The sequence below is a fragment of the Hevea brasiliensis genome, chromosome 1, assembly GCF_030052815.1.
Source record: "Hevea brasiliensis isolate MT/VB/25A 57/8 chromosome 1, ASM3005281v1, whole genome shotgun sequence".
In the NCBI taxonomy this organism is placed as follows: domain Eukaryota; kingdom Viridiplantae; phylum Streptophyta; class Magnoliopsida; order Malpighiales; family Euphorbiaceae; genus Hevea; species Hevea brasiliensis.
The window spans coordinates 121,522,161-121,547,963 of record NC_079493.1 but is presented as its reverse complement, the minus strand read 5'-3'; the positions used below and the strand labels follow the sequence as shown (position 1 = coordinate 121,547,963).

The following is a 25,803-nucleotide window of genomic DNA, read 5'->3' as shown; positions in this document are numbered from 1 at the left end:
GTCTCTCAAGCCTTGTCTACCCGTCCTATCCATATCCAATACCATACACCACACGCATGTCAACGCACGCACACTGCTCCAAATTACCATAAACAACATCCATGACACTTCATCAATTAAGAATGCAATATAAAAATGTGCCTAGTATTTAACTACATAAATACATATTTATAAGTGATGCATGAGCATGCCTGAACATATAATAATATTGAAATTATAATTAAAATTAATATTTTATTCACAGACTTGAATCGAGGTCACTGTGGTGGCTAAGCGGAGGAGGAAGGCTGTCTCGGCTCACCTGACAATTTCATTGTAATTATTTAATATATTTGACTCAATACAAGTTTAGAAAGGATTAAAGACGTCCTAAGTCATGCCGAAAATTCGGCAGAGTCTCCCCTATACTTAGGACTTACCCAACCTGCAAAAAGTTCAAAATACACTTTTATATACACAAGTCATACATCCACAACTCAATCACATCACATGGCCCATCCTGGGCCTATCCAAACAGTCAACAGCCACAATTTAAAAAATTACAATTTAGTCCCTACAATTAACTCTTTTGCAAAAACTACCCAAATGAGCTCTAAAAATTCTAAAATTTTTCCCCGCGGTTATTAGCAATATTATTAAGCTAATGTAAAAGGAATTATAATTTTTTAACATATCATGAATATTTTATAGATTTTTAATCGTAATCAAGCATTAGATAATTAATAAAAAGTAAAGTTTGGGTTTACCTATGCCAATTCTAACCTTGGGGACGCGTCCGGAACGTCTGAAAATGATAGGGTAGTCTATAATTTTGACCTAATTCAGAAATTTTTTCAATAGCATGTCTGCCCAACCCAAAATTACAGACGCAAGCAGCTATTGAATTTCAGTTAATTGAAGGTACCTACACAAAGCCCACAATACGGGGGTTAGTACATAATTTTTACGAAATTTATTAAACTCATTTATTGCTCGAAAAAATACTGCGAAGTTTCATGGGACCCACTGAAAAACGGTGTCGGAAAAATTTGAAATGGGTATTTCCGCGAAGCTCTCACCAAGGGGAGCACTCCGATACTCTTGGATTTTTCATGGGGTTCACGGTTTACAAGAAATCTAGCCCAAAAGTTGAAATGGGCTAAAACTTCCCAGACAAAAATTGAACAAACTGCTCAATGGATTTTAGTGTTTTTGGTGTCTATGGAAAACTCTCGAGGTGTAGATGGGTTGTGGGATAAGACCCGATCTAATTGGTGGCCGGATCGGCTAGAATCAGCCTGGGAAGTTAAAGCGGCGCGCCCGCATAGGGAGCATTTTCGAGCTGTTTTCCAGCGGCGGGAAAGGGGTGGGGAAGGCTGGCAGTAACACGGAGAGGGGTAGGGAGGGAGAGGGAGGAGGGAGAAATGGGCGAGAAAAGAGGGAGCGTCGGGCAGAGAGAAGGGGGAAGAACAAAGAAGAAACAGACCGGTTCGATTCGAGCAGTTCAATTTGGCTTGGTTCGATTCGACCGGTTCGATTCAGTATACCCGAAATTGAATTTTTACTTTACCCTAGGACAAAAAATAAGGTCTAAAAATTCTGAAAAAAATTCTAGAAAACTCAAAAAAATTTATAGAGTCTAAATATATTTTTAGTTTGCCACGTGATCTTTAAATTAATTTGTAAAAATCATCAAAGTTTCACATTTTTGAAAAATCAACCCAATTTCTAAAATCCAAAAAATTTCAAAAAATTTTTCAAAATTAAAATAAAATAAAATATTAATATTTACCCATAAAATAATTAATTTAAAAATTAAGGGTGTTACAGGTGAAATCAAAGATTTCCATTTCATCAATGTCAACATAAATAATGAAAATGAAATTATTAAAATTTTTAATAAATATTAAATTATTTAATTTATAATAAATTCTTATTTATCATGTGATGGATGAAGATGGATACTCGTAATTATTATTATTAATAATTTCTCTAATAATTGACAAGTACTTAGACTTTCTAAAAGTAGTTATAAATCTTGGATTATATGACCTATGTCAAAAAAATGAATTTTTAAGGTGAGGCTTTACAAGGATTTATAAAAATATTAAACTTTCCCCTTAACAATCTTATCAGCTTCTTTTAAAAAAAATTATTTAAAAGAAAAAAATTAATTAAATTTTTATAAAATTATATTAATTTTATTTTTAAATAGATTTTTTTAAATTAAAGAGGATTAAATTATTTTATTTTAAATATAAAAATTAGTTAAAAAAATAATTAAATTAAGTTTTCAAATTTTAATTTTTAAAAACTAAAAATAAAATATAAATAATTCTCTTAATTTTAAATATTATTATAAATATTATATTATCAATCAATATAAATAAGTTTTGGGTCAAGGCTTATTTATAATCTTTCACACCACAAAGTACAGACCCCCATGTGACAAACATGAGCCAAGCTGAGGTGAGGGCGGCCAGGGGAACTGATTTCTAATTAAGTCAATTTAATAATTAATATATTTTTTAAAGGAAACAGTATTGATTTGAATGGATCAATTTGATTTAATTTATTTATAAAAGAAGGAAAATATTCCAATTCATAGAGTTTCAATTTAGATTAAACGCGACTTATTTTAAAATTGAAAGTGATCCTCCAACTACACAATGATCTAATTTCAAAGATTTTCAATTTCGTTCTCACGCTATATATATCTATACCGTAAAATATTTAATTTAATTTTTATATTTATTAAAGAAGTTTAATTTAATTTAAAATTTTTAATTTAAGATTAATTTAACTCAAAATTTAAAATTTATAAGTAAAATTTTTTAATTTTTTGATTTAAATAAAAAATTAAGAAATTAAATTTCTTAATTTTGAGATTAAATTTCATATTTTTTTATTTAAATTTAAAAATTAAAAACTCAATTTTTCGCTTTTCTTAATAAATTAAATTTAAATAAAAAATTTTAATTTAAATTAAATAAAAAATTAAAAATAAATTAAATTAAACTTATTCAATAAATACAGACGTGAAATTGTGCTTTAATTACATAAGTAATTCACATCAAATGCCACCTCTCGCCCCACCACGAGGGGGGCTGCCCCCAAAGCAACAAGAAGTCAACAAACTCCATTAAACATTCAACAGTGCAAAATAAAAATCCAAGCCTGGTCCTCAAGGAAGACATCACAGTTTAATATCTCAACATTTCTTTCAAGGGGTTTCAAATTTGAAGCCTACGAAGAGCAACCAGGCGTCGCTAAAAATAGAAAATAATGAAGGACAATGAAAGTTTTTAACTACCAATTTTAAATTGAATTAGGCCTATGGGTTACATTCTAAACTCAAATTAATTAACATAGACACTCACTCCTACCGATATTAATTCTGTGCCCTTGTGGATCTTCACTGCTGCTTTGCACTGAGGAGTTTTCTGGTTCCATTCAGATGCTGATGGGTCTATGCATATGAACAAATGTTGTCAAATCCCATGTACTCCTTCCTCTCAATCTTTTTTATCATGTCTGCTAAGCCAACCCCTCCTGCTTGAAAAGAAACCAAAGCCTTATAAATTAGCAGCAACTCTAGTAATCTTGTTATTGGAGTTGCTGAATTGTAAGGAAGCTGTGATCTATGATTAATTGGTACCTAGTGACATTGCACTGACCAAGATTGTGAAGGACAAAATGAAGATGATTATAGATGCTCTTCCTAACATGTTAATCACCTTTCTTACCACATGTTGCCCAACAAAGCCGGCTATGGTGGTCACAGCAAAGAAGTAGAGAGCTGCAGAGTTAAAATTTATTAGTCATGTTTGATTTTACCATGAATCATGGCATTAGAATCATTACTGATAAACAGGGTTAATTAATTACCATAGTGAACTGGGAAACGTTTTAGAAGATAATATTCTACCACAGACATGGAAGCAGAAAATGTCATTGCAAAGGTGGCAGTGGCACTTGACACCTTTATAGGAAATTGGAGAACTTGTTAACAGAAAGGCAGAGAAATAATATATTGATGAGCTTTCTGGGGAAATGTTAAAACTGCACCTGGGGAGGGATTCCCATTTCAAGAAAAAGTGGACCTAAAATGAATCCTCCACCAAGTCCGAGCAACCCACCAACCATACCAGCTACTAGACCAAGGAAACAATAAATAAGCAACTTGAGTACTCGCCAGTTGGTCCCTGCTTCTCCTTTGGATGCAATTTTTCTCCGTCCTTTGTAAAGGCAAACTGCCTGGTATATAGTTACTGAAGCTGCAACTGGAATCTGAAAGAGGATAAAAATTGGAGCATAGTCACGTAACCCTCTTAGGATCCTGCAATTGGGTTATTGAAAATTGGTCTATTCTTCATGTTTCATAGCAAAAGTACCTGAGAAAAGTCTAACAACCAATATGGTATGGAACACGTTCTCGAGTAATTCTGCAGAAGACATGCTTGTCGCTCAAGAATTACTTAAAAGCAAAGGAAAATGTTCTATAAAATGAGAATAACCAGAAAGAACCTTAGCAATCTGCAATGCAAGGATCATCAACCATACAGCAAAGAGAAGTCCAAGTGCTTTCCAGTATACATTTTCCACAATAGAGACCTGAGAATATTGCATAAGTTAGTAATTGTGTGTACACCTGAGAATATTTCACTTCCCAAGGGAAAATGGGCTTGGAGGTAGGGGCAGGCATTCCTTCCCATGCACCAACTTGTTTGGGAAGTTTTTTTCAGTTTACAAAGAAGGGAAGGGGCATTCGAACTTGGTACAGCCATTTCTTCCTCTCACTGTTTAGTGCCAAATCAGGAAATAGCATCCACTTGTGTCAATTTCCTGCCAAACCGTAAGAGTATACTGTTTCATAAGTATTCTTGCCTTTGCCTTTGCCTTTTTAGGATTTGTGGTTTCTGTTTGAGCACTTTCATTTATGCTTTCAGGAGGAGGTTTGGGAACCACAACTTCAACGTTGTTGCCTGATTATAAAGCAAATAATACAGTCAAAGATTTTCCATTTTTACTAAAATTTGAATAACAAAAATTATAAACCAACTCACCATTCAATTCAAGGCATTTGTGAGCCCCCTATAAACTCATAAACAAGTGAGAAAATGTACATAAAGAAATGATAATTAGAATCAAAACTTAATCCCCCCCAAAAAAAAATATAGACCACCTTTTTAGCTATGGTTTCTTTCTTCCATGTTTCAATACCCTTCAAGAATGCCTTGGTTGACATAACTGCAGGTAACATATGGTCAATCATTTTGTTATAAAAAAGAACACTCATTATTGTGTTACAATTTGAAGTTAATAAAGAGAGAAGCAAAAGACAGTTCATACAAATGAAGATAATAATTAGCAGAACTGTGATCATCCAATCAGCAAAAATCACATTGGAAGTAACTCCAATGCTAACTCCTAGAACCAGCATTGGTTGGAAAAGAAGAGCAAGATCATAGTCAATAACAGGCATTTCAAGTGTGGGATGTCTCTGTTTCAAGTTGTAGTATACTGTTGCAGCTGCTGCACCTGTGATCATACCTGATCAAATAAACATAGCCCCCAAATGAAAACAGCCTTATTATAAAGTATCCAAAAGTAAAATTATGAAATATTCCTATGGCTGCCAACTTTCAGTTCAGGAACATCAGCCAAAGAAGAATAGTAAAAATAGCAAAGTCACACCTCTTTGAATATAGGGTTTAATTTTTAGTTCACATCTTAAACCCTGTGATGATAAAAGAAATCCAATAAAAAGTAAAAAATTTTCTCTTACATTTTGATATGGCTATTGATGATTTTGCATCAAACCCAATAATCAGGGTGAGCATTGGAACAAAAATGCCACCCCCACCAACACCTCCTGCGCTGCCAAATGCTGCTCCAAGGAATCCAACTATTGCTCCCACCACAATCTTCCAGCCAAATTTCATTTTCTATGAACCAAATTTCAGAAGTTATGCAACTGAAAAATTTACAAAGTTTCATGCCCACTAGCAAAAAGAGTGATTAATTTGTTTTCCATTTCTCTAAGAGAATAAAAAGCACTGATTACATTAGGTTCAATGGGCATAATATTGTTTTCTTTCAGGTTAAACAAGTAAACATTTAAAGCTCAAGGCTCTACACAAAGACATAATCCCATTTTTATGCTTTTCTACCTTTCTAAGCAACCAAGCAGAACATGTAAAGCAATCAATACAGAATTAGACTTACCGGCCAAAAATGTTTATAATCTGAACGACCCTTGTTTCCATGATGAGGCTGGACAAGGTTTTGAGTTGTGCTGTGAATTTGAGTCGTGTTGTGAGTTTGAGTCTTATTGTGAGTTGAACCTTCTTGTTTCAATCTTGATTCTGCTGCAACCACCAGTGATGCTACAACTAAACCAACCAAAAATTTCCCTTTCATTCTCAACCCCCACTGCATTGATCCACTCGTACCCATCATATCCTTCTCTGTCTCAAAATTGTATAAAATTTCTCAAATCTTAACTGCAAACCACATACAGAGAAACCAAGAGAAAAATCACCAATATCTCTTTTAACTTGAAAAGAAAATAGGAAATTACTGTAAACCAAATATGCAGCTCAGAATCAGACCAAGACAACTCAAACACTACCAATAATACATTACATTATAAGATTGGGACTTTCCAAGAATGTATTTAGAAACAGCTACATAAAGGCAAAAGAGGATGCCAATCGACTCCTGGATGTGTTTATGCATACTGTCATGCTTATAGAGAAAAAGAACTGCACACACACACATAGATATCAATTGTCAACATTTTCAAAGAACCATATTAAGGATAATTTTTTCACAACACTTTATCATAATATTATTGTGATATATTTCCCTATGTTTTTATTGTATTATAGTAGTCCACTGCTTCATGTGTTAGCAGCTGCAAGTTTCAGGTTGCAAAGGCTAAAAGGCTAGAAGGCTAGAACCATTGAAACGGCGTCATTTCATGTCCTTCTAAACGACGTCGTGTAAAATTACGGACAGCCTAGGGAGACCAGAGCTTAAATGACCACCTTCCCATTCGTTCTCTCTCTCTTCCCATTTTACCGCTCTTTTTTTCTTCCTCTCACTCGTGAGTCAACATTGAACTACCGGTCCGTGTAAATCCGGCGAGCTTCAATCCTCTCAAATTTGTCCAAAAAAAAGAAGAAGAAAAAGAACCTGAGATGTTCTTCACCGGCGCCGTTGAAGGTGTCCGCCTACTCCAACTATCTCCCCAGCAGCAAGCTTTTGGCCTTCATTCTACCAGATCGGGCACACTTACATCTAAAGGATCCAAAACCGAACTATTTTCGAAAAGTGAAACTTGGGGGCTTCATTCCATCGCCTGAGCTCTCACCAAACCTGTACCTATCCCCATTCACCTCCCCTCAGCTCGGTATTACACAAAATCAGATCCGAAGCCCACATGCATCGACTTCAGAGATTTGATCTAAGAAAATGACGGTCTTTACAGTCGCGTGAGCACCATTTTCCTACTTAGGGAGAGGACACATGTCAATGCAGGTGCTCGGCCCCCTCAACAGTGACGGCGATTAACCTACAGGTTCCATCAATGACGGCAGCTCGCCTGTGCAATCAAGAACCATCTCACTGCAATAGCCGTTGGCACTATCTGCTCGGTATATCTGACCTCCTCGTTCTGATTACTTAGCCTCTCCTCCTATTTCTTCTTCATCGTCTTCTTCTTATACCTCTGTGTCTGTGCATGTCTTTTTTTCAAAATCTGGAATTGATCCACCTGCAGAAGTTGTTCATCATACCGAAACAAAACCAGCTTTTTTTTATGGCTTGTTCTATTAATTTCATTTTGTTACAATCACCGTGTGCTTTTAGTTGATTTTTAAATTTAAATTATGCAGTTAGAACTTTTGTTGTTATCTCGTGCTACCCCACCATGTGTCAACTATGGAGGAAAAAAAAAAGCTTCTGTTCCTGGTGTATGTGAATTGATGCTGATTTTGAATAATTTGGTGAAGTTTTTGGAGAATTTGCATGATTAATTATGATTCTGTGATGTGGGTGTTGCTGAATATTTAGGAATTCATGGGTTTGGGCATTTATATGAGGCTTTAAGTTTGCTGGCTGGTCTCTTTGTAGGATTTAGGGTTCAATTGTCAAGTAAATTAGAGGTACAAAAATTATAATTTATGGAGAATCAATTTCTTTTCATGAAAACACTTAGAGCAGAAAATTATCTGTATAATTGAAGAACGAGTCTGAATTGAAAAACAAACACACATCACTTCCATTGAGAATAAGTTTAATTTCCACTTTTAAATGTATGATTACTAATAATGCACTTCATACTCCTCAAATGGGAGCAAAGCAAAATCATATCATGCAAACAAAGCAAGACAGAAGAACAGAAAACCACCATAAAGATTACAGCTAAGAACTAACCTTTCCCTTCCTTTCCACTTCTGAATTTCACCTTTTCTCTGTTCTGCTCTCTCAATTTCCAGCTCCCATTTGTGTATGGCAGCTTAAGACCCCGCACCAGAACACTTGTCCCCCAAACCTTCCACCTGCAGCCGAGTAAGCAAGAACCTGGTTTAAGTAGTTCACACCTGTAGAAAGCATCTTGTTTTTATGCCTGGAGAAGTTATCTTGTTTTTATTCTAGAGACTGCATCTTGTTTTTATGTGGTTATCTGGCAACAAATTATTGAATCACTCTCCTTCAATGGAATTCTCATACACTAAATTTTTCATTTTTTTTTTCCTGTATGTACAAAAAATCACCCCCCAATAATCGCCAATCTAATTCACGTTCTGATTCAGCACTCTAGTCTTATTCATCAGCCTGATGCAGCATTTGATGTCTTGTTTAATAAACTTCTCTGCCTCGCAAACTATTGCCTCAGTTGAGTACAGACCTCGCACCCATGTAATGTAAGCATTGAATTTCTTCTTTTACCAAAAAGGTCGAGTGAGGTTTATAAACACGCTTGGCCAGTGAAGTCAAGAATGTCATTACAATCTATTTGGCGTGCAAATTAGTCTGATTCTATGTGATTCTTCGTTGAGTACTATTAACATGCTTCATTTGCTGTTTGAAAACCACAAAATGGTTTCAAGGTTTGGTAAATAAGAGATTTTAAACCAACAATCAGCCGGCCATGGAAGTAGTCATATTGGATTAGTGTCTTTCACTAATGTCCTTTTGACTCTCTTTCAGGCGTGTACTTGTTTAAACTCTGAACTTTGGCGATTGTGTTTGATGATATAATATTGGTAATGATGGGATTTGCAGGGTTTATGTGATTTGGCTTCAAATCGCACTTGCTAGCATAATTGAATTATCTTGTGCCACATGTAGGAGTGTGAGGGGTTGTTGGTGGTGGCTGCATTTTTTTTCCTATGCTTACTTTGATTCATTGGGTTTGATGCCACATCATTTATATCAAAATGTAAGAGAAATTTACCCTTTTAGTGCACGTGACAACTTCCAAAATTAAATTCTACATCACTGAGCACTAAGAACAATAAGTTCAAAAACAAAAATGTGCTGCACACACTGGTTTGATTTCAAAATTTCTGTTGTGCTTTCATCATATTTATAATTGAGCATCTCTGAGTTGATGCAAGATTTCAACTGGCTGCCACAATCACATCACTGTTATGCTAATGCATCCAAAAAAGATGCTGTTGCTTTTGTTTCTGTCAGGTATGATCACATGTGCAGAAGCTGTTACTATAATTTAAAGCAAAGGCTTCCTACACTTGAACTGCCTTATCATCTACTAGTATATATATGGTTGAATGTGAAGGCCTCGGCCCAACCACGAAGATTCAATGAAAAAATACAAGGCTTCTTCATTTGTTACTATGTTTATTATGGCACTGAAAAAGCTAATTTGAAATAAAATAAAATAAAATAAAGTAGCATGCATGTTCATCAATGGAAATTCCATCACTGAAAAGCCGTAAAGAAGACGCTCCAACCTGAAAGAATCCTAAAATTTCTGGCAAGAGATCAAAGATTTGAGTCCTGGATTTGAACTAGAAAGGGTTTGGAGGGCTAAGAATGTGTACTTCTTTAGGCAGAGGAGAGGAAATAGAACAAATCTTTACACAATAATGTTGCACAATGAAAATTTTTATATTTCCCTTCCCAAATTGAGTGCTATGTTCTAAGTTCGTATTTTGACACTGCTAAGGACATTTCTGTGCGCTGTAGATCTCTGCTGCTTTGCACTGATCACAATCAGGCTTAATTTCAAATGCTACTTAATTCTGTCTCTAACACTATGGGTTTGTGCATATGAACAAATGTAATCAAATCCCATGTACTCCTTCCTCAATTTTTTTGATCATTTCCTCCTGCTCACAAAGAAACAAAATCGAAATGGGTGGCAACTCTAACAATCTAATTATTGAATTTGATAGTTTGTGAAGCTGCAGTGATATGTTAATTTCATGCCTAGTGACATTGCACTGACCAAGATTTTGAAGGACAAAATGAAGATGATTATATATGCCCTTCCAAACATTATTAATCACGATTCCTACCATCCCTGCAAAGCCAGCAACGGTGGTCAGTCACAGCAAAGAAGTAGAGAGCTGCTGAGTTAAAATTGATTAATAACTTTGGATATTGTAATATTGTGGTCCATAAGATTGAATGTGTAACATAAAACTCCCTTAATTAATTTTAATGAAAAATAATCAGAGTTTTAAAGGTAATCATTAACATGGCTGGTGACAGATAAATATAAAATTAATTTATCTCTTCTCTCTCTGTTTTCTCCCAACCTATTCTCTCCTTTCATTTCTCTCTCAAATTTTCTCTGATTCTCTTTTCCGTCACCTCTGCTTTCCTCTCATAATACCTTCCAAAATTGAACAAACTTCAATTGAAACCACAGGTGAAATTCAACAAACCCAAAACAAATCGCAAATAATTAAAACCAAAACTCGACAAACTCAAATTGAAACCCTAAATTCAGAGAGTAGAAGAAAAATTGAGAAAAAATTAAATTAAATTCAACAAACTCAAATTAAAACCAGCGTCCTTCTATCATCGTACCAAACCTTCGAGTTCCTGTACTCTTAACGGAGGTCACATGTCTAGCAGTAGCAATGCACCAAAAAAATCATTAAAAGGGCACTTCGGAAGCATGTATTGCTGCGTTAGTTTAGAATGATGGAGGCAGGAATAAATGCAAACACACCTAGCATGCAAGCAGCCCATAAATTGCTCAACTTGATTATCTTGTATATCTCATTTTCCCCATAATTTTTATTAATTATAACGAAATTAGAAGAAAGCAAAGAAACTAATTCAGATTTGATCTAGGGATTTTGACATAAAACTCTAGAATTAAGTGCTTGATAATGGGAATTTTTGGCTCTAATTAGTGACAACAAGAATGAGAGCCGCGTTTGGTTTATATATATATATATATATATATATATATACACACACACACATACAACGAATGAAATTTATCCCACTTGACACCTATAGGAAAGCAGAGAACATGCAACCAAGTTCTGTTCTTTGGCTTCTCTAAGATTTTATCTAATTTTCTCCCAGCGAGTGTTTTTTTTTTTTTTTTAGGCGAATTGTACAGTATATTTGTACGTTTTTGACTGATAAATTGTCCAATTGATTAGCTAAAAAGATAGCAAAAGACACAAAAGTAGGTAGGCATAATTTTGAAGAAGCAGACATGCAAGGAAGTTGCTTTGAATATTTGGTTCAGTACCAATGAATTTTAAGAGGATTACTCTTTTAAGTCATCACCTAACAAAAATGAAGGATATAATTCTACTGAAAATAGACAGGATTTGAAAATCCGGAAAGTCAGAAAGTGTACAAGCGTCTTTGACAAAAGATAAGATTTTTTAACCTAATATATGCATGAGTTCCTGAATTTAAAAAAAAAAAAAATAATAAAATGCTTTCATTTATCCATTTTTATGAATTTAATTATTAGTCAATAATCGTGATCAACGAAAGACTAAAATGTTAATAATAGTGAACACTTAAGTATGAAAATATTTATAATGATAAAATTTAAAGATGAAATAATAATTTATTTTGAGTATTTTGCAAATTCAAGTCCAACATCAAGAATGAATAAAAAATTAAAGAGTGAATATAAGCGACTAAATTGTAATATTAAATTAGTTAATAATTTTGATGTATAAAATAATTTAATTACTTATATAAACTCGAATTAAAATAAAATTTCACTTTTTATTAAGCAATAAAAGTAAAAAAAAGACAATAGATAGATAAAAATATATGATTGAAATATACTATAAAAATAAAAAAATAATTTACCTAAAATAAGCTTAATATGATATGCAAAAACTAATCCGATATCAGTTTACCATATCACCATTGCAGCAGGCAAAGACCAAGAAATAAGTCCACAGCAGTTTTATAGTTTTATGCAATGGGGACAAGAAATTCTTACATTGCTTTAGAATCAATGAAGTTGCATATATATTAGCGTCGAAAATAAACAAATTCAACTAATTTGGATAGACTTTTCGAAGTTGCTACTCCTTGAAAGGTTGTTAGTGTTGCTGCTTCTCTCCATAAATTAATGTTAGCTAGCCAAATCTCACACTAAAAACAAGCTCTGATTTTAAAGGCTCCATCGTTATTTCAATCCTTTAATACTTATCCCTAATTTCTACACATAAAAAAATTACTAGTTATCATCATATGTTTATATACTTAATATATGAATATTTCATCACATGATATCAAATCCGGGCTTGCTATTTTTCAGATGGTACTATAACCTAACACATCGTAATGGATCAAAATCATAAAAAAGATCTGGGTTGAGAGATTTTCCACAAATGATAGGACTAAAATGATAAATGCTTGATAGTAACTGTGGCATTAAGCATACAACAGTTCTTGCTGCAGAAGTTTCAGCAAAAAACACAAACATGAATTGTTTTTAGCACTAATAAAAGCTAGTCTTCAAAATCAATCAGACATTGAAATCTTTGCTTCCACCTCCCACCCTGTATCAGTATCGGCTGGGTCAAGAACAGAGACACAAATCAGTCAACTAGTACCTCATCAGAAGACCTTGTTTCCAACTGATTTGATGGTTGCTTGCAGCTTTACAAGCCTCTTGCCACAAAGGTTGGATTCTCAAATGGGGAGAATTACATTAAACAAGGTGGATAGAGGAAGCAAGATTGGAATCAAGCTTGGTTATGTCAACTGAGCTTATGGTTTTTAGGTGATGTGACGCACAAAGTTTTAAATTTAAAGACACTGAGAGCATGGCAAATAACTAATCCTATTGGGAATCTAACAGCTGATACTACAGAAGAGAAGATATTAAAATCAAGGAAGAAGAGGATATGTCATGGATTTTTGGATAAAGAAAATAGGCTAGATACTAAGCTCCATATGAGCAAATGTTTTCAAACCCCATGTACTCCTTCCTCTCAATCTTTTTGATCATGCGTGCTATGCCAACCCCACCTGTTTGTAAAGGAACAGAAGTTTCCAATAATTAGAATTTTAAAGTCAGATTTTTGTGAGAATCTGCAACATTTTGAAGTTATTGATGCATACCTAGTAATAGAGCACTCACAAAGATCGTGAAGGCCAGAATGAAGATTATTAGGGATGCTCTCCCTAATATACTAATCAACTTTCTTACCACATGCTGCCCTACAAAGGCAGCAACAATAGCCACAGCAAAGAAGTAGAGAGCTGTTTAAAATTAGAAAATTATTAACCAAGCTTTTGAAAGGAAAATAAATTCCTCAATAATTTGGATCATGCTTGTGTTGTGTAAGTTACCATAAGGAACTGGGAAACGCTTTAGAAGGTAATACTCTATGACAGACATGGAAGCAGAGAAAGTCATAGCAAATGTGGCTGTGGCACTTGACACCTACACCAAAGTGCTTAAAATATCAGTACAGGCACGAGCTCAGATTTTTCTACCTGTGCGTTGGTACATGGAAGGATAATTGCACCTGAGGGGGGACTCCCATCTCCAGAAAGAGAGGACCTAAAATGAATCCTCCACCGAGTCCAAGCATCCCACCAACTATTCCAGCCAACACACCAATGGCACAATAGAGAACAAGTTGGCGAACTCGCCAGTTTGTGCTCGCCTCTCCCATGGATGCAATCTTTCTCCGCCCTTTGTACAGGCTAACTGCCTCGTATGCAGTTACCCCAACAGCTACAGGGATCTGAGAGAATACCAAAGCAAAAGAACTGTTCTGACAGAATGATAATAAGATTTCAAAGAAACTTGGGAATGATGCAAGTCGTATATTCCTTAACTATCATACTGAATATACCTGCAATATATTTAACACCCAATATTTTACCGAACAGGTTGTCGAGTAATTCTGTGTCAAACAGTTATAATTTTCCCATCAGTCTAGCTCATGAATGCACAATATCAAACAGTAAATAGAATGAAAATAGCATCAAGTTGATGAAACCTTGCCAATCTGCAAACTAAGAATTATCAGCCACACAGCAACAAGAAGTCCAAGTTCTTTCCAGTAAACATTCTCGACAATAGAGACCTGAGACATTTACAGAAGTTAGTCATGAAAAATCATTAGTAAATTAAGGGCAGACTCTACATATTCTCACCTTCTCTTTTTTTGACTGATTGGGTTCTGCTCGAACAGCACTGATTGGGCCTCCAGGAGGAGTTTTGTCCTCCACCTCTTCAGTTGTGTCTTCTGGTTAATGAGCAAATTAGGCTTGCAAGAGAAAAGGGAAGAAAAGGAGAATTTCAATATACGCGCAGCAGAATTTCATAAAAACTCACCAACAAATTCCAAGTGTCTAGTAGCCTCCTGAAAATTCACAATAACAGGTGAGTGATGAGGAAATGAATTGAACTAGAATATAAATAATTTAAGCTTGGAGAGTTGAGGAACATTCAAGGGACCTTTTTCAATTTGGTTTCTTTTTTCCATGTTTCAACACCCTTGAAGAATGCCTTGGATGATGTGACTGCAGGTTACCCAGAATGATCAAGAATGTTGCCAAGAAGATCAAAAGGGTGAAAATTCTAACAATATCATACCTATGAAGAGAATGATTAGCAAAATTGTGATTGTCCAGTCAGCAAAAATGACGTTGAGAGCAACTCCCAAGCTAATTCCCAGAACCAGCATTGGTTGAAATAGAAGTGCCAGGTCATAGTCAATGATAGGCAGCTCAAGTGTAGGATGCCTTAACTTTAAATTGTAGTAAACTGTTGCAGCTGCTGCACCTGTGATCATACCTGACAAAGCAAACAGACCGAAAAAGCTTGAGGAACTATTAACAAACAGCAATGTACAAGTTGATTCCAGCCATGATTTTGAATCAACTCAGAGATGCTGAAGGATAAATACGCTGAACACATGAGAATTTTGAAATCAAACCAGAGGGTGTTTGCAACACTAATTTTTTGTTTTTGACCCCAGAGTTCTTAGTGCTCAGTAAATGTATCATCACATGGTGAAAGTAAGCGTGTGCAGTAAAAGGAGGCAAATTTCTCTTTACATTTTGATAGAGCTGTTGATGATTTGGCATCAAACCCAATGATCAGGGTAAGCATAGGAACAAAAATGCCACCCCCACCAACACCCCCCACACTGCCACATGCTGCACCAAAGAATCCAATTATGCTACCAAGCACAATTTTCCAGCCAAATCTCATTTCCTGCAAGGCCAATCATTAAATTCAATTGCTGAAATTCAGAATTAAAATGCGCACACACCTGAGTGAGAGTTAAAAGCAGGTCAGCAAAGAAATTAATTGAAAGGAAACTATTTCCATGGCCCCTGCTGGTAATAGGTCTAGAAATGCTGTCTAAACCTTAAAACAATTATGTTCTTCTACATGGCAAATAAAACAATATATTCAATAAAGAATCACATAAAAACTGACAAACTTGTACAAAAATAAAAGGTATGAAATGCTGAATTTACCGGCCAAACATGTTTATAACCCACTCGACCTTTTTGGTAAAAGAAATTCAAAGCTCGCATTACATGGTGGAACTCAACATCTCCAGTCTTATAACTTGAACCTTTTTGTTTCAATCTTGTCTCTGCTGGAACACATATTGAAGCTACAACAAGAAAACTACTCAAAATCGCTCCCAGCAATATAAAACACCACCTCTTCGACCTGATCCCAGCCATGAGATTGGTTAGCTCCCTCCTCTATCTCCCTAATAGCATCAAATTTGACAAACTCTCAAACCCAAAACTACAACCCAAGCATTATCGCTTGGATCTTACACATTTTGCAAGTAGATTGAAAGCAGAAGCTACTCTCACCAACTCAGTAGGTTGAAACGTAAGTGGCAACCAGGGAATAACCAGACTTCATCAAAATCAGACACTTTTTTTGTGATCACATCCTAGGTTAAAGTCTATAAACTCCAGCACCACAATCAACCAGTTCTCTCTCTCTCTCTCTCTCTCTCTCTCTCTCTCTCTTTTCTAACTACTCTTTCTTCTAACATGTGCCTGAGATGCAATAAAATAGAAACTAATGAAAGCGACATGAAAAGGGACATTCCACAGAAATCGTTTCCTTGAAGCTTTAGAGAATCATTTTATCACTTCATGCACTGTTTTTTTCCCCTTAGTTGAGTAAAAAATAACTTTTGAAAGATCATCAAAAAAAGAAGAATATCAATATCATTTCATGTACAGTTCCTGATGTAATGGAACTATCAAGAGATGGTAATTCAATGACATACGGGCAACAATTATCCCCACCAGAAATCCATTTCACACACCAAATGCATAAAATTGAAATCTACTGTTCTAGATGTGATGTTAAATTTTGCACTTGCAAATGCCTCCAAAGAATTAATTAAAAGGAAACTATTTCCATGGCCCCTGCTGTTAGTAGGTCAAGAAATGCTGTCTAAACCTTAAAACAATTATGTTCTTCTAAATGGCAAATAAAACATTATATTCAATAAAGAATCACATAAAAACTGACAAACTTATACAAAAATAAAAGGTATGAAATGCTGAATTTACCGGCCAAATATGTTTATAACCCACTCGACCCTTTTGGTAAAAGAAATTCAAAGCTCGCATTACATGGTGGAACTCAACATCTTCAGTCTTATAACTTGAACCTTTTTGTTTCAATCTTGTCTCTGCTGGAACACATATTGAAGCTACAAGAAGAAAACTACTCAAAATCGCTCCCAGCAATATAAAACACCACCTCTTCGACCTGATCCCAGCCATGAGATTTGTTAGCTCCCTCCTCTATCTCCCTAATAGCATCAAATTTGACAAACTCTCAAACCCAAAACTACAACCCAAGCATCATCGCTTGGATCTTACACATTTTGCAAGTAGATTGAAAGCAGAAGCTACTCCCACCAACTCACTAGGTTGAAACATAAGTGGCAACCAGGGAATAACCAGACTTCACCAAAATCAGACACTTTTTTTGTGATCACATCCTAGGTTGAAGTTTATAAACTCCAGCACCACAATCAACCAGTTCTCTCTCTCCCTCTCTCTCTCTCTCTCTTTTCTGTTTTCTAACTACTCTTTCTTCTAACATGTGCCTGAGATGCAATAAAATAGAAACTAATGAAAGCGACATGAAAAGGGACATTCCACAGAAATCGTTTCCTTGAAGCTTTAGAGAATCATTTTATCACTTCATGCACTGTTTTTTTCCCCTTAGTTGAGTAAAAAATAACTTTTGAAAGATCATCAAGAAAAGAAGAATAGCAATATCATTTCCTGTACAGTTCCTGATGTAATGGAACTATCAAGAGATGGTAATTCAATGACATACAGGCAACAATTATTCCCACCAGAAATCCATTTCACACACCAAATGCATAAAATTGAAATCTACTGTTCTAGATGTGATGTGAAATTTTGCACTTGCAAATGCCTCCAACCATACACATGGCAGTTTTGGCCACCCTTCACATTTTCACATAGTTTTGAGATCTTATCCAAATGTCAGAATAGCTACAGACCACAATCATGATACACAGCATATCCAAATCATGCAGAAAATTGTTCAGTCGTCTGTTATCATATATCCAAAAAGATATAACTTATTTTTTCTTGATCACATGTTCTATCAAATAAATAAATAAAAAAAAAAAAAAAAAAAAGATCACATGTTCGGATAAAGAATCTGAACAAATTAAGTACTTTAGCACTTAGCTGATTTCTCCAAAGTACAAAGGCCTTCTCCCACTGTATTTTCAATTTTCATACTCATGAATATTCTACAACTAAGATTCCTCAGGATGGCATTAGGTTACACAGAATTGGTCTTTCATACAAACTTTGAATTTAATTCAAATTTAAATATCTAGTACATTCAGATTGGATCAGACTAGTAAGATTGGCTGTTTGAATTTGGTACTTTAATTCTAAATTCAGAAGTCCAATTCCATACATTGTGTGTCTGTGCATGTGAATGTTTTTTTATACATCTAAACAAAAGCCTAAATATTTTCTCTGATGGCAAAAATTATTAAAAGCAATGTAATTCGCCATATACCAAATGGGGAATAGTTTTACATTCAGACTCAGAAAATATTCAAATAGACCTCAAAGTTTAAGGGTGCAGTGTAATCAATACGAAATGATGGCTGTGATCAAGGTAGAATTTCTTTACAATAATAAAAGGCAGTCTAGTACTCAAATGAAATAAAATTATATCATACTTATGGTATACAGTTAATCCTACATATAGTAACTCACGAAGCCATACAAAACCCATGCAATTCCTATGATTCCAGGCTACAAACACAGTGGACGCATTCAAGGCATGAAATGTAAGACCAACATATTTTAGGAAAAATAATTACTTTCCAGAAATTCACAAATCAGGTTGAACCAAGATCAAAGTGCCAAACTAATAGCTAGTAGAACTGGTTCTGGACCCATCTCCAACACCTAAAAGTTAATTTTTTGAGCAATAATGCAGAGAGCTTTACGTCAATTGACAACTTGTATTTGATTTTGGATGGTAATTAAATAGATCATGCATCTAAACCAATCTATAGATCCCACATGGCCGGCCTTTACACAAGAGGAGATTCTGAAGGTAACATAAAGCACAAAATGACAACAAAAAAAATGACAGATATGAATCAATATCTCGTGGGAAAATTATAGCCATCCTTGAGCAGAAGCTTCTCAAGCAAGGTTATGTCGTCAGATTGCAATATCAAGTAAAAGTAAAGATACAGACACCAAAATCTGTATGCTTATTCAACTTTTCACACCATGTCCCCATTTGGATTAATCATAAAAGCTTTCTTCTTGAAGGCTTGATTCCATTAGATGAACCAATTGCATGATACATCTCAGCAACAGCAGCATCCACTAGTTATTGATATTAAAACATAAGATGTCTATTAAAATTAAACTACATTATCTCATGATCTGCAAACCTCGAGCCACAGAAAAGGCTTATCCGGCAGATGCAAAATCTAATCTGCAAAGTTTTACCTCACACCTTAAATAGGAGGCTTATCTGGCAGACACAAAATATCCTCTGCTTTTATCAATAACCAATCAAAAAACATAAAAGAAAAATCTGTCCATGAAAATGCATTAATCATGCATGTCAATGATGAGGGCACCCTTCATCAATCTTCTTCAGCCTTTAAAAGTAGGCAGAGTCCTTTTATTTGAAAATCTCAGATATCAAAGGAACTCCATGGCCAACTGACTCCACACCACATAATGTACTCATTCTGCAATATATATCTCAACACAACCTCATGCCCAAGAGTGCATAGATTATCTCCAACGTACTTTTTCAGAAAACCCTCGGTCAATAGCATTTCCATTAATTTAAAGGACTCATTAGCATAAAGAAAACAGACTTCTAGAGCTGTCGAACACTGAAGCTACTTCAATTTGTATCTGATGTTACTCTGATATCCTGCTCATCAAGATGAGCCTTATGTCCCTTTAGTATCTTGAATAAGAATCATATTGAGCAAATCAACTAGTCTTCTCGGCCACAAAATTTTAGGACATTTCTCCAGCAACTGTTATTACTTTACTCTAGTGATGTGAAGATCTTTCCTCTCATACACAAAACGATTTTTTCTCAAGAGATTAAATTGTCAACATCCACTAAATTCTTTTTACAGCAGAACCTGTTGATAGTGAAGAAAACAGGGTTACTTCCACAGTTGTCACAAAAGGTGAACATGCAAAAGTGACACCTCAAACATCACGCTCAGCTCTCTCTTCTCAATCTTCATTACTTTGCCACTAAAAATATTTCCAAAGTTCCTCCAACAAATCCATATTCCACTCAACTCAAACTCTCCACTTAATCCTGTTTACCAGAGCTTCAAAAGGGAGACGAGATGAAACAAATGAAAAATTAGTCACAAATTCAAAACTACAATCACTATTGCTTCCATTTAAATTTACTCATTGGTAAAGACATAGTTTCACCCCAAAAGCAAGGCCAAGATGACCAAGGGCTTGTTTGATTTAACTATTGAATACAACAGATAACTATTAGCCGATAGCCGTTACTGTTAGCTGATAGTTAATAATTACTTATTTATGTTAAGTATTTGGTAAAACTATGTTTAACTGTTATTGTTGATATGTAAAATGACTAATAATGGTAAATATAATATAATTTACTTTATTATTAAAATAAATATAAAATTATAAATTTATTATATTATATTATATTATTATTAAATAAAATATATAATTATTAAATTAATATATTATATCATTTATAATATTATTAAAATAAGTATATAATAATTAATTTATTATATCATATCATTTATTTTATTATTGAAATAAGAAAATAATTAAATTCTTTAAAAAATAATTAAATAACTTTTAAAAATATAGGTAAAATAATAAAGTAATTATTATTGTTGATAAAGAAAAAAACTTATAATTAATTTTAAGTTTTTAGATGTAAATAAATATTTTATATTTTATGTTATTAATAAAAAATATTTTAACAAAGTTGAAATACGTTAATTAAGATGTTAAAATTATAAATGAAAAAGATAAAAGTATTAATAATATTAATTTTTGAGTTAAATGAAAAAGGATAATATGATTAAAATAAAAAATAAAATAAAATCAACTATCAGCTAATGAAAAAGTTTTAAAAATAGAGCTTTGATACAAACTGCAGTTTATATCAATTACCCATCAGTTATGAGCTTTATTTTTTTAAACTTACCAAATACTATAGTTCACATGTTTGAGTGTATATCAGCTATCAGCTGTATCCAACAGGTGAACCAAACACCAGGTGAACCAAACGCCCTCCAAGACCCAAAGTGTTTCTAGAACAATCTGCATTTTCAACATACCCAACGCCAAATTCCAAATGTAACCAATTTTCGTATTACTTCGAAATCCCTTCTTGGCTTAGCATAACTAATAGTAAAATTAAGATTTTAGAATATCTAGCAAACACCTACAGACAGTAGACTTGGAAAGTTGAAACCATGGTTTTGTGCACAATACACGTGCACAAGTTAAATAACTGCGGCACAGGTTACCCAAAGAAAGGAAGTTGTCACAGCAGCAAATTATTCAAAAAAACCAGGTTTCCAACTCGAATAATATCACAAGACCATGAAGATACTCGGCAAAATTCTTATCATACCAATATATTCAACTTCTCAATATCAAGTTGAAAATTAAACAAATCAGGATAAGGTACCATGATGCATATGAGATATCAATTGTAATACTATAGAAACATACACACACAAAAATGTCCATATACTTGCAGTGCTACTTATTCTGAACTAGCTATGCCCCACTAGTTAGTCACAAAGGTGATGCATTTGACAATCATAGAACATCTAAAGACAATCATTATCAGCGCAGCATGTTCAGAAACTAAAAATTTCATTTAGCATTGGTTTAAATAGAAATGTTACAACACGATATTTGCCTCGAGAAAACTAGACCATAGCTCATATAAAAACAAGATAACAGAACAAACACTAAAAAAAAAATACATAATCTTACTAGAAATAAGAGCGAAAGTTCACATCATGGTTTCACACAAAACCTTCAGTCAATATTGGCCTCTCACCTTCTTTCTCCTCCTGTTCCTCATCACCATTTCCACCAGCAGCACCGCCATTTTCTTCCTTCTTGTCTCCAATCTTCAACCCCTTTAACCCATCATCCACACACCCTTTCTCTCTCTCTTTCTCCTCCACATCACTACCACCCACCACCACCTTATCCCCGCCCTCCCACACAACGCCACCACTCTTCTTTGCCACGCATGGTCCCTGCACTTCCGTCTCCGTGTCTACTCCCACCAAAGTGTCCAGCATAGCCGAGTCCTGTGACCCACCGATGACCTCATCAGTCAAGCCTTTGGCCTCTGGCCAAGGGTCCTGAACACAATCGTCTTCTTCATCGTCAGAGAATAAAGAGGCGGCGCCTGATTTGATGGCAGAGGCAGCTTTGAAGAAAGCTTCTTTAATGGACTCATCAGGGAGAGCACAGTCCTCAAGGCCCGCGTCTTCGAGGCGTGGAGGGAGGATCTTGTGGAGTAATCCAGTGGATTCTTGCTCCTTTGAGGCCTCCATTGTTGATGAAACAAAAATGGAAAAACCCTAATCCTCTAAAACAAGAGCAGTAGTGTTTAAGCTAGGGATAAATTTTTTTTTTTGGCTTCTGTTAAGAGCTGCGCTGCTGAAATGGCAAATGACGATTAAACGGGCCACCAGATATATTCTGTTGATATTTGCCGACTTTGTATTTGGAATTTTTTTTTTCCTTAAATTATTAAAAAAAAAAAAAAAAAGAGTTCAGTTGTATATTAATATAGGCAAAATTCTGGCTTCATGATCTAATTTCGTCGTTAGCTTTATAATTATGATTAGTGTATATCATGTTCGAATCTCTCTCTCTCTCTCTCTCTCTCTCTCTATCTATCTGCAGCAAATTAGAGGTTTAAATTGCATGAAATGTCGACTCATAAAGCGCATCTGGGTTTTGAATTTTTTATCCACCAAATTTATTTCCCAAATTATATAATCATAAATGAGCAAACAACACTCTCCCAGGATAATAATGTCAATATATCCAGAGGAATCATAATTGAACATAAACGTAAAATTTTCAGAAGGAAACAAAGTGATTAATAATGGAACTGTGCTCCCACAGTTGCATATGATACAAAATGAAATTTGGCGTGCCCTCTTCCTAGTTATTAGTCCCCCTGTTATAATCACTGGATGTTGAATGGAAACATATGAATGAAAGTTGCATTTCCAATAGAAAGAACGTAGGGAGTGAGTCGGAAATTCCTTCTAACATGCAAATCCTGTAGGTCTGGAAGTTCCTTCTAACATTCACAGCCCGTGGATCTTTGCTGCCGCCCTCCACCCCCAACATCGATTGTGTCAGGAAGATATCTTTCAATACCAAACAGAAGTTCAAAGCAATCAGTTAGTATCCATGACAAATAGTTTGGTTAATTTAATGAAAATTGCCACGCAATTCCTTATATTTTCCCCAACCAATTCAATGACCACAGAAATATCTCAAGATCAAAAACACAGGGAGACTGCATGAGGGTGGAAGGTGAAGAAACAAAAATAAAGCAAGTGTTACTTTAACAACTAAATGGCTTCAAAACATGCCTTAAGTGGGAAGAAGAGCAAAGACAAACCTTAATTGCAGTTAATTTACTTAATTATTTTTAACTTACATTTCTTCTTCAGGTTCATTCTTGAGCGCATTTTTGGCTATGCACTGGAAAGCAGCATCCACATTGAATCCTTCTTTTGCAGAAGTCTCAAAGTAAGGTATGTTTCCCTTAGAAGCACACCATGCCTTGGCTTTCTTCTCTGAAACCTAAAATCAATAAGAGGAAAATATCCATGCATAATTTAACTATCAAATGTATATACGTCTTCAAGACAGCAATGTAACCTCACTTAATCTAGTGAGAAGTTAACATTTGAAGAAAGTTTCTGAAGTTCTTTTTGTTTTGGGTTAAGGGAAATAGCTTACCACCCGACTATTGCCACCATCAACATCTATCTTGTTCCCCAACACAACAAATGGGAAGTTTTCAGGGTCAGAAGGACTAGCCTGCAGAGTAAAACCTCACAATTTAACTTTTGGTCATTGTTTATAAATTGCAAAGTAATCTGACTAGTTAATGGACTAATAAGAACCTGAATCAGAAACTCTTCTCTCCAATTATTAAGATTATCAAATGATTTCATGACATTCACATCATACACAAGAACACAACAGTCGGCGCCACGATAGAAAGCCACTCCAAGACTTTGAAACCTTTCTTGCCCAGCAGTATCCCATATCTGTATGCAAAAATAACAAGGCTCAGGACAAAATCACTTAGTTTGCAATTACTGGGCAATCCACCCAAGTATGAAAATGATTTACGTTACAGATATGCTTCATAAAACTTTTAGTGTTGCAGTTTTGTGGTACACTAATAACTTATTAATATTACTCCAAAGTGAAAATAATGAAGAAATTGCCTAGCCTTCAACCTTGAACGTAAACTCTTATGCCTATCTTTGTTGTTCAACCTAATGTGAAGCAATAATAATTATCAGTCTGTTTGCAGAACCTCTAGTTTTCATTTATGCAATTGTATCAAGCTGGACAATTTGGTCAATTGTTCAAGGTACAACTCAGATTCCAATATAGCCAGCCAACAGACAATTGTATTGCTCATTTTCTTACTGTTCTTTAATTATGTTTCCGCTTCAATATATTTCACTTGATACCCAACATATAATTCTAGGTTCTCTTCTCCTTTCTGAGTAATCCAAATTAAGGTATGAAATATGAATTAACCATGAAGCATATATCATTCATGAAACGCGAATTTGTCCACACACAATGCCATCCAAATTTCTGCTCTATGGCACCAAGTAAGTAAGTCCCCACCACTCTATGCTTCTATTTAAACTTGCAGAAACTTTCATAATTAGATAATAATTCCTCGAACCAATATGGAATCACAGTCATCTGAAACCTCAAACAAATGAAGAAGTTAAAATCTTTCAGCTATGATGTTTTTGTAATTTCCTCTTTTCAAATTTCAGTGAATATAGATTCATTCGTACAAATAAAAAAATAATTGATAAAATGACAGTTAAAAAAAAAAGGTGTTCTTCTTAATACAACCTGCAATGTGAACAACCTATCCTCAAATTGAACTTCTTTTGTCAAAAAATCAGCTCCTATCGTCGCTTTGTACTGATTGCTAAACTTTCGATTCACGTACCTGTATGTAAAATTCAACAATTGAAATCAAACACCAAATTAGAAAATTAAATCACCAAAAAATAAAACTCAAAATGAAGATCTGGGTTTTGAAGAGCAATACTGATTCATCAACGAGGTCTTCCCAACCCTGCCATATTACCATTGAAAATTAAAAAAAAAAATAAATAAATTAAAAAATTAAAAAGATAAACAAACACAAGTATAGAGTTCAATTGCAGCAGTCTCCGTTCTCAACAACATCGAAATCGATATAGAACAATGGCAATCAAAATTGAGAGAGAGGGAGAACCGATAAGAGTACCCGCTGTCACCGAGAATTATAACCTTTAAGAGCATACGTCTACGGGAAGCCATAGGATCGAAATTGAAGAAAAATAAGCCTTTGTGTGTGCGTGTGTGCGTTTTGGTTGAAATTGAGAACGTTCCTGTTTCTCCCAGAGAAGAAAATTTTCCCGTTATGTTTCCGTTAAAAAGAACCCGTGATTGGAGCATTAGCCCACTTTGACTTTGCCCATG

At 34.7% G+C, this 25,803-nt stretch overlaps 3 protein-coding genes across 13 annotated transcripts; all 3 read right to left on the bottom strand.

The window, feature by feature from the left end:
• Nucleotides 1-3,108: 3,108 nt before the first annotated feature.
• Nucleotides 3,109-9,159, bottom strand: LOC110643283 (sulfite exporter TauE/SafE family protein 3). 3 transcript variants are annotated; one of them, XM_058149924.1, is made up of 13 exons: nucleotides 8,422-9,159; nucleotides 6,208-6,449; nucleotides 5,768-5,927; nucleotides 5,332-5,532; nucleotides 5,165-5,229; nucleotides 5,046-5,073; nucleotides 4,867-4,964; nucleotides 4,507-4,593; nucleotides 4,374-4,424; nucleotides 4,048-4,269; nucleotides 3,868-3,961; nucleotides 3,638-3,778; nucleotides 3,109-3,531 (listed from the first exon to the last, which is right to left on the bottom strand). In XM_058149924.1, exons 2-13 carry the CDS (start codon nucleotides 6,439-6,441, stop codon nucleotides 3,449-3,451), a joined length of 1,464 nt encoding a protein of 487 aa, XP_058005907.1. In that variant the 5' UTR covers nucleotides 6,442-6,449; nucleotides 8,422-9,159; the 3' UTR covers nucleotides 3,109-3,448. The 3 variants fall into 3 exon arrangements, with proteins under 3 accessions (XP_058005907.1, XP_058005904.1, XP_058005908.1); XM_058149921.1 differs by having other exon boundaries at nucleotides 6,208-6,485; nucleotides 8,422-9,147; XM_058149925.1 differs by having other exon boundaries at nucleotides 4,873-4,964; nucleotides 6,208-6,485; nucleotides 8,422-9,146.
• Nucleotides 9,160-12,848: 3,689 nt separating this feature from the next.
• LOC110643281 (sulfite exporter TauE/SafE family protein 3) lies at nucleotides 12,849-22,601 on the bottom strand. Of its 8 annotated transcripts, XM_058149883.1 has the most exons (13): nucleotides 17,061-18,010; nucleotides 15,961-15,989; nucleotides 15,532-15,691; nucleotides 15,068-15,268; nucleotides 14,930-14,994; nucleotides 14,807-14,834; nucleotides 14,626-14,717; nucleotides 14,469-14,555; nucleotides 14,322-14,372; nucleotides 13,989-14,210; nucleotides 13,810-13,903; nucleotides 13,579-13,719; nucleotides 12,849-13,485 (listed from the first exon to the last, which is right to left on the bottom strand). In XM_058149883.1, the coding sequence occupies exons 1-13, from the start codon at nucleotides 17,245-17,247 to the stop codon at nucleotides 13,400-13,402; spliced, it is 1,443 nt and encodes a 480-aa protein (XP_058005866.1). In that variant the 5' UTR covers nucleotides 17,248-18,010; the 3' UTR covers nucleotides 12,849-13,399. The 8 variants fall into 8 exon arrangements, with proteins under 8 accessions (XP_058005866.1, XP_058005890.1, XP_058005860.1 ...); XM_058149907.1 differs by lacking the exons at nucleotides 15,961-15,989; nucleotides 17,061-18,010 and adding an exon at nucleotides 22,094-22,236; XM_058149877.1 differs by lacking the exon at nucleotides 15,961-15,989 and having other exon boundaries at nucleotides 17,032-18,008.
• On the bottom strand, nucleotides 21,887-25,793 carry LOC110643280 (ras-related protein Rab7). 2 transcript variants are annotated; one of them, XM_021795617.2, is made up of 7 exons: nucleotides 25,589-25,793; nucleotides 25,388-25,414; nucleotides 25,186-25,285; nucleotides 24,201-24,347; nucleotides 24,034-24,114; nucleotides 23,729-23,874; nucleotides 21,887-23,432 (listed from the first exon to the last, which is right to left on the bottom strand). In XM_021795617.2, exons 1-7 carry the CDS (start codon nucleotides 25,777-25,779, stop codon nucleotides 23,363-23,365), a joined length of 762 nt encoding a protein of 253 aa, XP_021651309.2. In that variant the 5' UTR covers nucleotides 25,780-25,793; the 3' UTR covers nucleotides 21,887-23,362. The 2 variants fall into 2 exon arrangements, with proteins under 2 accessions (XP_021651309.2, XP_058005894.1); XM_058149911.1 differs by having other exon boundaries at nucleotides 25,577-25,758.
• Between the last annotated feature and the right edge of the window lie 10 nt (nucleotides 25,794-25,803).